The sequence below is a fragment of the Choloepus didactylus genome, chromosome 16, assembly GCF_015220235.1.
Source record: "Choloepus didactylus isolate mChoDid1 chromosome 16, mChoDid1.pri, whole genome shotgun sequence".
Classification (NCBI taxonomy): Eukaryota; Metazoa; Chordata; class Mammalia; order Pilosa; family Megalonychidae; genus Choloepus; species Choloepus didactylus.
Genome location: NC_051322.1, coordinates 13,995,333 through 14,007,887, shown reverse-complemented (window position 1 = coordinate 14,007,887; position 12,555 = coordinate 13,995,333). Strand labels below are relative to the sequence as shown.

At 35.7% G+C, this 12,555-nt stretch overlaps 1 protein-coding gene across 2 annotated transcripts in view; it reads right to left on the bottom strand.

Moving 5' to 3' along the window:
* CDH19 (cadherin 19) overlaps nucleotides 1-12,555 on the bottom strand; it is a 114,696-nt gene that overhangs the window by 55,030 nt on the left and 47,111 nt on the right. For both annotated transcript variants that reach the window (XM_037806338.1, XM_037806337.1), the window contains 2 exons: nucleotides 7,064-7,183; nucleotides 3,853-4,017 (listed from right to left, as the gene is read on the bottom strand). In XM_037806338.1, coding sequence (XP_037662266.1) covers nucleotides 3,853-4,017; nucleotides 7,064-7,183 — 285 coding nt within the window. The remainder of the gene's footprint in view (nucleotides 1-3,852; nucleotides 4,018-7,063; nucleotides 7,184-12,555) is intronic.

The following is a 12,555-nucleotide window of genomic DNA, read 5'->3' as shown; positions in this document are numbered from 1 at the left end:
AAATTAAAAGAATTGTTTATTTGATTAAAGAAATTAAAAATTGACAAGTTAATCTTAAGAAAACAGCGACACTACAATAAATTGAAAACAGATGCTTTAGACTGCAAACTATGACTTTATATGAAACTATGGCCCTTCAAAATTAGAAACAACAAACACATTTCCCCATATCAACATTTAGTCTGTGTTAATTTCCAATCATTCAAAAGTATTTTTTAATACAAATCCTACACAAAGCCCTGTTCTAGAGGCCAGGGATATAATATGAAATGAGATGTAGAAAATAATTTCCCACATTCTTGAAGATAAAGCAGATGATAAACTAGTTAAATAAGAGAGTTATAAGTTGAGATAGTGTTGTGGTCGAAGAGGCTAAATTTTTTTATAAGATGGCAAGAAAGTCCTCCCTGTGGATTTGAGTTTTGGGTAAGAACTGGAGTAAGGGAAGGAGAATCAGAGGAAACAGAATGCCAGGAGGTACTGGCTTTTCACAGAGCAAGGGGTAGAATGGTATTTAGATGAGGTCAGAGTGGTGATGAGACAGGATTGGATGGTGGCAGGTCATTTAGGGCCATGTAAGGTCTCCAGTAAAGACTGTGACTTTTTCTCTGGGTGAGACAGACAGACAGTGAAGTGACATGATATGACTTCATTTTAACAAGATCACTAAAGCTGGATCCGCAGAGGAATGAATTTTAGGTGTGAGAGATAAAAAGAGGAAAAGATGATTCTAAACCTTCAAACAAAATAATTTTGCATTATCGGAAGGCAAGTGTGTGTGTGTGTTGGTTATTTGCTAACAGGATAATGAAAATCAGAAACTGTCAGGAATTGTTCAGACCTTATTATCAATTCAGTCTTGGGTAGAAATTAGAACTGGCTTGGATTTGACCTGTGCAATCTGATTTGGATCATTAATTGATCATTTATTAATTAATTAATCATTCTTCACACATGGTGGTGTTTAAAAGTGAATGGGAATTTGATTTCAGCAACCTGGAGCCTAGATTTGCTTTGCATGAGATGGAAAAATCTGTAGAAAGAGATGGTTTAGAGGAGGAGACAGCCAAGATTGGGAGCTCATTGAAGTGTAAACTAAATTTTAAAGGTGTGTAACATATATAAACAAAGATGTTAAGTAAATGTTTGGGTATACCTGTGGAATTATAGAAATCCAGATTGGAGATATATTTTCACAAGTATTCAGTACAGAGGTAGTATTCAAAGCCATGTGGCTGCATGAGACCATCAAATAAAGAAGTGAAAGTAAAAGGGAGAGCCAGGAAGTCCAAGCCTATTCTCAGAAATATGCTAACATTTAAAGTACAGAAGATGAAGAGAAACTAGCACAGAAGATGGAAAATAAAATGACCAGTGAAATAGAGCAAAACAAAGTGAGAATGGTCAATTGAGTGTTTCAAGGAGATAGTGATCAACTGTGTCAAATTCTGCTCAGAAATCAAACTATACAAGAACTGAGGATTGGCCGTTGGATCTAGTTACATGTAGATTATAGAAGAAATTGCCCAGATCAGTTTGGACAAGTAGTGTGGATGAAACCTGAATTAAGTGCGTTCAAGAGAATGTGAAGAGAGAATAATTTAAGACAATGAGTTTTGATAGCACTTTAAGAAAGTTGCTCGGAAACAATAGAAAGAACTGAAGCCTTATTAGCTGGATATGAAAGTGGAGTCAAGAAAGCTTATTTTCTCTCATTTTTACAAGAGTATTCAAAAACACTCCATTTTTGGAATATAATAGCAATGAATCAGCATTGAGGGAAATTGAGAAGTCAAGGGAAGGGAAGGATTGTTTGAGTAATATCCTTGATTAAGTGAGAAGGTAGGGAATGTTGTACACGCAGAAGGGGAATGTAGTGAATATTTAAATTGAAAGGAGGGATCTGGGATTTCTGTAAGGAAAAGCAACACGAACCAGAGAAAGCAAGCATGTTGCTGTTTAGGAAGAATGCCCAGCACATATATTTGCACATTTCTGGAGTGATGTGAGGGAAAATAATTTTGAAGAGTCAGGTAGCTTATGGCACTAAAACCACATTCACCCACAGTCAAATGTGACTGAAGGTAGCAATGCAATTACCTTAGATGAGGATTCTGGGTAACTAAGAGAGTTTAAACTAATTCATTTGTCTCATCAAGTTTCCTTGGAATTTCTCCTAACTTCCAGATACTTCTGATGGCTATTTAACCCTAATCTGTGTAAAACTTGTAAAAAAAGTACCAGGTATTTCAAATTAGACATTTTATTCTTCCTTTGGGAGGCCAGAGTCATGTTGTAGAGAGAGTTGCATACATAATATATTTCATTACACAGAAAGAGGACTCACGAATTACTTCCCCACTGGCTAAATTCCGCCCCAAAAGGAGCTGTTTTATTGAACCATAGAGGAATGACCATATTTTTTAATCTAATGAAATTTAAAATTAGATGAGAACACAGAGAAAAAAGTTCTAATATTTCTTGAAAAGAAAGAGGATTTTAAAACCCTGGGCCTGGCATTAATTGGATGAGTAGTGTTTGCACCATTTAGATGGATATGCACACATACACAAACACTCCCCTCCCACACACATGCATACACATACAGACATGTATGCATGTGTCTATATGCATTTACACATGTGAATGCACAGACACGTGTTTGATATGTGTGCTTATGTATATGTAAATATATCCTCAAGTTTATACATTTAATGATTTAATGAGTGGAAAACATGGAATTTGAAACCAAAATTTCTTGATTCCAACTGTCTATGCTTATACATAGGTTATTCTACCCGAAGGGAATCAGTGAAGATGGCATTTCATTTGGGTCATGAGGTGGGGAATAAGAAAAGGAGAAGAAAAACAATGAGATGATAGTTTTGCTTCCTTAAGTTAATTGAGAAATCATGCTGTGGTTGAGAATTGCTATATTTAATTTTGAGCTGCTCCTTTCTTTGTCGCGTGCCTATCAAATTTCCCACATATCATGAAAATTGTTCGTGTTTTCTGGAAATGCTTTTAAGCTTTAAAAAGACAAGACACAACCCCCCCCCCCCCACACACACACACAAAATAAAGGTCCTCCTAAAAAATATTTCCTTATGAAGCACACCATGTGATTTTAATTTGTATCTATTACTTAATTTCTCAAAGCAGATGTGCCAATTCTTGCTACCAAAAAAAAAAAAAAAAAAAAAAATTAAGATAATCATTTAAAATCATTACTTGTGACAGAAGAATGACTCCCCAAAATATCCATGTCCTTATCCCACTGGAATCTGTGAATATGTTACGAAGGGGCACAATCTAATCACATGATTTCTTAAAAATGAAAGAAGAGGCAGAAACGTGGGTCAAGAGATGGTTATGTGAAAAGGATTTGATGCCCCTGATGATTCAAAAATGTTGGAGGCAGGAGGTGTGGGTGTCTCAAAGGTAACTAACAGGCGGCAACCCCCAGGAACTGAACTCTGCCAACACCCAAATGAGCAAGAAAATGGATTCTCCTTTAAGGCCTCCAAAAAGGAACACAGTCCTGCAGATACCCTGATCTTAGCCTGGTGAGACATGTACTGGTTTCTATAATATCATTAAGTTTTGTTTCTTTAAGCTACAAAGTTTGTAGGGATTTGTTATGACAGCAATAGAGAACAAATACATTACTCTTTAATTTGTATTTGACTTTTCATACTAACGAAAATATTTATACCATAGAAGAAATCAGACCACAAATTTATTTTACGTAATTCTAGTAGAGTTGCAGTGTTTTTACAAATGCAAACTCCAACAACTGCACATACTCCACACACTTACATTATAATGAAAATTCAGGATGTTTTCACTTACTTTCTTTAAATACAGGCTTATTGTCGTTAATATCAGAAAGTTTAATTAATACACTTGTTGTTCCAGACAGTCCTCCAGGCTGGCCAATCAGGTCTTTAGCTTGAATAATTACCCAATACTGATCTTCCAGTTCTCTATCCATTTTAGAAGATATTCTTATGACTCCTTTAAAAATATAATAAAACTCCAATTATTATACCATTATTAACCATGACACTTCACTAGTTAGGTTAAATTCTCATTAAGCATTCAACCACATGATTATTCTTTTGACATATGGTGAGCCAACACACTGTGCCAGACACTGTCCTAGAGAAAATAATAGTAATAGTAATAATAATAATAATAATAATGACAATAAATCAAACAAAAAATCTGCCTATGGGATTCCCACAGTCTGCAGTGGTCACTGCAGTATTAAAAATTCTGATAGCCCATTAATAAAAAATATATTAAGATAATACACAGGCAAAAAGGAGGAATTCAACCTACTTTCTGCTATCATTTCTAACATGACATCAGTTTGCTACAATTAACACTTTTCTTCCAAATCCTGAAGAAGTAAGTCTATTAAGGGTAATGTATAGATTATAATACCAATTTTATTCAACAAAATATTGTGCACCTATGATGTTAAAGTCTACTTTGAGTCAACAGATATGAAGAAGACCTGGCTTTTGACACACAGTTATTCATATCTACACCAATATATGCATATTGTATATGTTTATATTATAATATGTTATGATATGTGTATAAATAACTCAAACTCAAGTTAGACTGTGATAAATGTGATAAATGCCCTCTTTCTATGAAATTATTTAGTAAAATAAATTATTAATGAAAAGGAACTGAGAAGAATTTAAGATAGGTGCACAGGGCAAGGGGAAGCAGTCTTAAACATTTGGGGATCACATAAATACAAGACAGAGAATGACCAGTCCCAAATGTGTCTGGGAAAGAACAATCATGAAACAAATTGTGAAGTGGTAGTAAAATAAATAAATAAATAACTAAATTGGCACATATTGTGAAGGGAGTTTTAATTGTAGACTAAAGTATCTCACAATTATAATCTACTACATGAATCAATATACAAACCATCAAATACCTTTGGTCAGATGCTGCCAACATCTCCTGATGTGTGACTCAGGAGAGAATAGTGCTGTGTACTAGCCAAGGAGATTAGTATTAGGGGTCCTGGGAACATATATCCAAAGCTGTACAGATAAGCCACATGGTGGTTGAGAGGAATCTAGGGGCCTTTGCTCCCCACGTATCAGGGCCTCGAAGAACTTGGCTTATTTTATTTTCAGCTTTTCTTTGTTCAGATTCAACAAAGGATATATATTCCCAGATCCTCTTATACACCCCCAAACTTACCACTTCAGTGTTCTGGCTCTCGTTCGTGTTCTCTCATTGCCCATTCCTCCTCTCCTCCATCAAAGAAATTGCAAATTTTAGCTAACTTGCCCAACAAATTTAAGAAGCCAGGGAGAGGTGGGGAAAAGACAATGCTTAATGTGGTTTTAAGGTCTGGTCTCATCAGACAGCCCACTGTCCACTCTCCTCTTCTGTGCTTCTCCACACTGGCCTGAGTTCACCTAAAGAGCTTAAACACTTTCTACCCTCAAGGACTTCCCATCCATTCTTCCATAACGTGGAATACGCTTCCCCTCTTCCTTCGCCTTGGCCACAGGCTCACCTCCGAGACTCAGTGTACTCTGTCCTGATACTCAATCTATCGGACCCTCACCTCTCTCCTCCTGCACATGTTTGTTTCACTTCATAAGTACTCAGAAGTTTAAATTCTCTTTTTTGTTATATTCACATGATTGATATCTATCTGTAGGTTCCAAGAGAGAAGAATTTATCTTTCTTGTTTTCTTTTCCACTTTCTTTTGTTAATGTTGTAATTTTATGCTGCTATAACCTGTATGTTGTGTAATGACTGAAACATACTGAGCCCTTCTCAGCCGAGATTCTGTGAGGGAATTAAAGCCTGATAAGTCTGAAGTGTTAAGTAATCCACTGCTTGTAGTAAAATCACTCTTGTCTTGTGCATCTGGAATAATTCACACCATGTACCATCCTTGGGATAAACAACAACACAGTCACTCTATCATATTCTGCAGAACACAATTCTCTCAAGAAACCATGATTGAGAAAGGCTGATGCTTAATATTGGATGAAGGAATGAATAGATAAGAAATGTTTAAAGACCCAACAAAATACTTTACTTTAAAACTTTTCATGTCATCAAGCTGGAAATAATCTTTTCCTCCTATCAACAACAATAGAACTTTACTTCTTTGGTAGTTGCCACATTCCTGGGCTGTTAGTTGTAGACTTATGTTTCATCTTTCTTGAGTATAATAAGCTCCTAAGGACAGTATTCATATGGATTTAATCTTTATTTTGACCACAAAGATCAACACTTGTTAAATAACTGATGTCATATAATTCTTATGCTCTCAAAAGACATTTTTAAAAGAAGACAAATATGTTTTATTCATTTTTAAAATATTCAATTGATTAATGCAAATATAGAAGCCACGCAAGAAAAAAAATCAATATTGTATGCATCCAAATCAAAACTACATAAAATATGTAACTTCTTTTTTCAGTAAGTGAATCCTTTATTCTAATTCCTATACCTCCCTTTATACTCAAGCTTAACATCAAGTCCCTCTAGTTGGGTGTGTAGATACATCATATTGTGGTTTTAATTTGCATTTTCCTGATGACTAATGGGATTGGGCATTTTTAGTATGTTTACTGGATTTTTAAATATCTACTGGCTTTCTGATTATCATCTTTTGTCAATTACTTGTAAAAAGTCATTCCCCATATTTTTAAATTGAGTTTTCTGTCTTTTTCTCATTGATTTGTAAGAATTCTTACATATATTTCAAACCCCATCCCCAATTCATTTGTGCTATGTATGTGGAAAGTCCAACCTCTCAATCTTATAAAAATCAGCTAAAAAACTAAAAATAATTAAATGTTCAGGAATTAAAACACACATACGTATTGAAACATTAGGTATACTGGACAACATGTTATTGATGCTCTAATAGAATAAAGTGTTTCATTTGCAACTGAAATTCTTAACAACTAAAGCTTATGTTTCTAAGCAATTACTCTTCATCAGTTTTGCTCTGACATTTGCCTACTTTAGGATCATGCCCTTTTCCTCATTCAGAAATACCTGTCGTTGGTTCAATGGAGAAATAAGGTTGACCCAGAAGCAGACTGTATAGGAGACGAGCATTATTGCCACAGGCAGGATCATCAGCATCCCATGCTGTCACCTGGATGACAAATGTTCCTGGGTAGAAAATAAATATTAACAAGAAATTAAGACTACTGTCACATTCAACAGTGAATTCAGCTCTGTAAAGTATTCTTTCTTTGCGAGCAACATGATGATATAAAGTGAAAGACTAGTCCAGCTTCTTGTTCTGAGTTATAAAACTAATATCTTCCCACATAAAGAGGAGAACGCAACCTTATACAAAATAGCCCCAATGGCTGTATATGATGTAGAATTTTAAACATGCAGATTTATGACATAATCAAATGTAACTATTAATCCATCCAATATAATATGTAATTCAGGATCTTTTCAAGATATGTTATTATGGAGGAATCAAAAGGAACTTGGAAAAGCTTTCCTTCAAAACTCATATTGTGACCTGCACCTACAACAAATTGAAGAATGATGATATAATATAAAGATTATTGAAAACAGTTTGAAAGATTATCAATTTGAAGATGGCCATAAAGACTTCGTCTGCTTACTTGCTTTCCACTTGCTGTGAAGAATTGAAAAGAGGAAAAAAAACTCTAGCAAATATTGATGTTAAACATTCTCATTAAAATTCAGTAGCAAGCAATACAAATCGGGGGAAAATTTTTGTATATTCAATATTAATACTCAGATTAAAAAAAATTTATTGAAAAATACTGAGTTTTTAAGATTCTCTTTATGCAACACTGAATCCAGCACTTAGGATCTCTTTGAAAATCCGTATTTGTTGAAACATCAGTTTTATGTCAATAAGAATGGCAACAAAAATGCCACACACTCAAGCAGCTTCTTTGGTTTTCTTTAAAACTAGCACCAAGAATTTTCCCATTGCAATCCAATTTTATAAACTGAGATACTCTAACAGGAAACCCTTCTATTCTCCTGTAATAAAATTGCTTAAACATTTACTGTGGCCCACAATAGCATTTATTTTTTGCTGTTTTGTCTTAGTATTTTTATGTTAGTTGTTTAACAGTTGCTTTATATTGTATTGCATATTTTACTGAAGAACAATTTTTGGGGATGATGCTCCAAGTCGGCTGCTTTAAAGCTATTACTACAATTGAAATAGTACTTAATACTTGCACCTGACTCAAAAGTTAAGAATTATAAAACGCATACTTCCAAGTCATACTTATAGCAATTCCCCCAACCACTCAAAATGCAGGCCCTCATTACTTTCAGGTAATTGTGCAGAGCTATTCCAATAAAAGAGTCCATGGCGTTCATCAGTTAGATTAGTTAATATTGGGGAAAACGTGCTCCCTGAACTATCCTCCTGCATACATTGATCACTTCCCTTACACTTCCCCACTACGTCTCCATTTCATCTTTCCATAGAGCTTCTTCAGTCTTAGTTTTGTGAACTACCAATTGCTAAGTACACTTCAAATATATGTTGTTGTTTTCTCTCATTGTGTCTTTCCTCTTCTTCTGGGACTAATGGATCTTACATCTTTTTTAATCCCACAAGTCACAAGCCTCTTTCAATTTTTTTCCTGTCTGTTTTTCTCTGTGTTTTTCAGTCTGGATACTTTCTGTATTCAGGTATAATTTTTTTCCCTCCCTTTTTGCAATTCCCAATCTGCTTTTGAGGGTATCCTGTAAATATTTCATTTTAACTATGTATATTTCAATTCAAGAATTTCTATTTAATGCTTTTAAAAAAACAGTTTTAATCCATTAATTTTCTGAGAAGCTATTAGCTTGGTGGCTTTCATATTTTTTGTCAAAAGCTAGAATAGGAAGGATAATTTATATTGCCACTGGTACTCACATATAAGTGTGTGACAAAACACAGGGGTCCCCAAACAGTTAACACTTATATTGTATGTGCTGGTATCATCTAATTTTCTTTTGTGAAAATACAAAGAATTGTTGGTCATACCCTATTAAACTGATTTAATAATGCACTAATTGACTAAAAGTCAGAATTTGAAAAATGCTGCATGGACAGCAAATAGTTTGACCAAGGAATGGTCACAAGTTTTTTTTGTTTGTTTTTGTTTTTTTGCTGGTGGGGTAGCATCAAGTTTAATGAAGTACAATCTACATTGGTAAAATTCACACAATACTGCTGAATTTTGAAAAACACTTGAGCCATGTAACTTCTATTACTTCCATTAACAAATGATTGTTCTTTTTTCTCTGTTTCTGTCTGCTTTTGGATTATTTTTAATTTCAATTAATCTTACATTGGCTTATCTATATGCTTGTAAATTTATAGTGGTTGCAATAAGTTTTAAAATCTACATGTTTATTACGGCCAGTGACGGCTGTTTTATGTATCAACTTGGTTAGGCTACAGCCCCCAGTTATTCAGACATTAATCTAGGTGCTGATGTAATTACTGTCCCACATCTGTCGACTTTTTGTTGGGGAGGTTATCCTGAGTAGATGGAAGTTAATCAGCTGGAATGCATCAAAAGCAGGGCGGAGGCATTCCGCAGAGACAATGACAGATCCAGGTCCAGGAAACAAATTCAGACCCTTCCTATGCTTTTAGTCGGCTCATGGTCCGCACTTCCTGGTGGCCGTCCCCGCCTAAGGGCTGCCCACAGCTTACACTCTGTACTTGTTTGTTCAGCCCCCATGATTATGTAAGCCAAGTGCTTTCAATATATCCCTTAAATATATACCTGATACATATTTAACCTACTGGTTCAGCCTCTCCGGTTGTACCCTTACTGTCACACAGTCTATTTTCAAACATTATTATATCACTTCACATATAAGAACCAAAACCACTATACATTCTAATTCTTCAATGCCATCATCCATTTAGGGTCACTATAAATTTTACTTTTATGTATGTTAAACTGATACACTGAGCATAATGTTGCTTTAGATGATCTATTATATTTTAGATTGATTAAGACCACTTTTATATGTCTCTTTTATTTTACTGTTTAAAGACTTCTTTTTGTTTAATAGATCCAAAGTTCTATCTCTCATTATACTACTGCCTTTAATGTTTCTTGTAACAGAGGTCTCCTGAAAATTGATTCTCTCAGCTTTTGATTTTCTGATTAAATCTTTAATTCTAATTTATTTTTTGAAATATATTTTTATCAGAGTTATATTCTGGGCTAATTTTTTATTTTATTATGTAAAAATGTCCCTCTACTATCTCTTGGCATATTTTCTGAAGATTGGTCAGTTCTAATTCTTATCTTTTTTTCTCTGAATGTAATGTGTCTCTTTTTCTTATAAGATTTTGTAATAATAATAATAATTATTATTATTTGGTTTTCAGCAGTTTTAATAAAATGTTTATATATCTAGATTTTTTATAGTTACTTCTGGCCATTTTCTCTTTGATTACTTTTTTCTTCTCCAGGTCTCTCTCTTCCTGTGGGACTCTAATTACATGCCCGATAGACTGTTTGATATTTTCTACCACCTCCTGGATGCTCTATTCTGTTTAATATTTTTTAGCTTCTCAGTTTGGGTATTTTTTGTTGATCCCTCTTCAGAATCACTGATTCTTTCCTCAGTGGTGATTAAGTCTACTGATTAACCCATCAGTCATTTACTTCTGTCTGTCTCATTTACTTATTTATTAGTTTCTAGAATTCTCATTTGTCTTTTCTTATAATTTTCACCTCTTTACAGAAGTCTCCTGTTCATTCAGGCATGCTGCCCACTGTTTACACTAGCTCTTCTGACATATTCATCACAGTTATTTTGAAGTTTGTGTTTAATATTTCCAACACATTGGTCAGTTCTGAATCCGGTTCTTTCTATTACTTTGAGTTTAAACAATTCTTTTTCCTTGGTTTTTCATATTTCTCCTTTTGTTTTGAACATGAGGCATTATTTGAGGAATGACAGGATTTAAAGAAAAAAGTAATCACACAGAGACATGGGAATGGCTTTCCTGTTTGTCAGTGAGGGGATGTGATTCAATCTAATTGAATGCTGAGTGGAGTTGGGTTTTTTGAGCTGATATAATTTCCCTCTGTTCTCCACAGCCTTCGAAGTCCTGTGATGATGACTTGTGCTTAGGGTGGGGGATTGGTTGATGGGATTCTTCTGGGTATGTTTCCCACTCTTCGCTTCCCTGCACGCCTGCAGGACAGAGGGGCTCTCTCCACACTCTTTCCCCGCTTTCAGCCTTTACTCTGCTGCTCCTGTTACTTGCTGTCCACTAAGCAAGTGGTGAAGGGCAGGGGCTGTCCACTGTTCTCCTGCTCCGTACTCAGTCCTCAGAAGACCGTGGTTGTCTGGCCCTCAATGCACCTACTCTCTTTGTGGTGGGAGCCAACACCTACTTTGTACCTGTAGAAGTTCTTGAAAGCAAGAGAGCTTCTGGTCGCATCTCCAATGATCATCCACCTCGAATGGAGTTGTATAGAATCCTGGGCCTAAGATGGTCTGAAGCCCCTAATCCATGTGTAGAGATATTTCTCTTGTTAACTTCCACCCCCAAACAATAAGCCTTTACCTTTGGCCTGGGAAAACGGATTTTGCTTCCCCTCCTCTGAAGCTTAGGAGTTTTGTTCCATACAGAGAACCTTCCAATCGGGGAGAAGAAAAGGGACTTTTTTTTTTTTTTTGCCTGTTCCACAGCTGCTGAGCCCCTCTCCCCAACCTGTCCCACTGTGGGAGGCTCTCTCCTGTCCCCAATCTTCCCATGAGAACTCAGTGGAATGGCTATCGTTTCTTGAGCTCCCAGGATCTTTTACTCTCACGGAAGCCCAAACTTTGCTTCTGGAAATTTGTAAACTTTTAACTGATTTTTCATATCCATTTTTTTTGGCAGCCACTTTTCATCCTGTCCCCTGCAGAGTTGAGTCAGTGCATCTCCTGTCAGTGGGACAGCCTGTCTCTTGCACTTCAGGCTGTTTAGTTTCGCTGTGGACTCAGCTCTTGCTTGGGTGTAAGTAGAGTTATGTGCAGTTTGTCTGAAGTCTTTTCTTTCTGCAAACTGGGTGGAAACAGAAACAATGTGTAGTGATTTTTTTTTCATTTTTATAATTCCAATTTCCATGTCAAGTTTCTCCAAGTGTTTGTTTTATGTCCCTATTTCCCCTTAAATTTGTAATTAATTCATATCTTAAAATCTTTGTTAACTCCAATTTTGTGTCTGCATCTATTTGTTCTTTTTCTCCTAGTTATTATGTTTATATTTTTTTCTTGCTTTTTAACTGTATGTCCTAGTTTGCTAATGCTGCAGAATGCAAAACATCAGAGATGGATAGGCTTTTATAAAATGGGGGTTTATTTCGCTACACAGTTACAGTCTCAAGGCCACAAAGCGTCCAAGGCAACACATCAGCAATCGGGTACCCTCACCGGAGGATGGCCAATGGCGTCCGGAAAACCTCTGCCAGCTAGGAAGGCAGCCGGCGTCTGCTCCAAAGCTCCAGCCCCAAAACAGCTTTCTC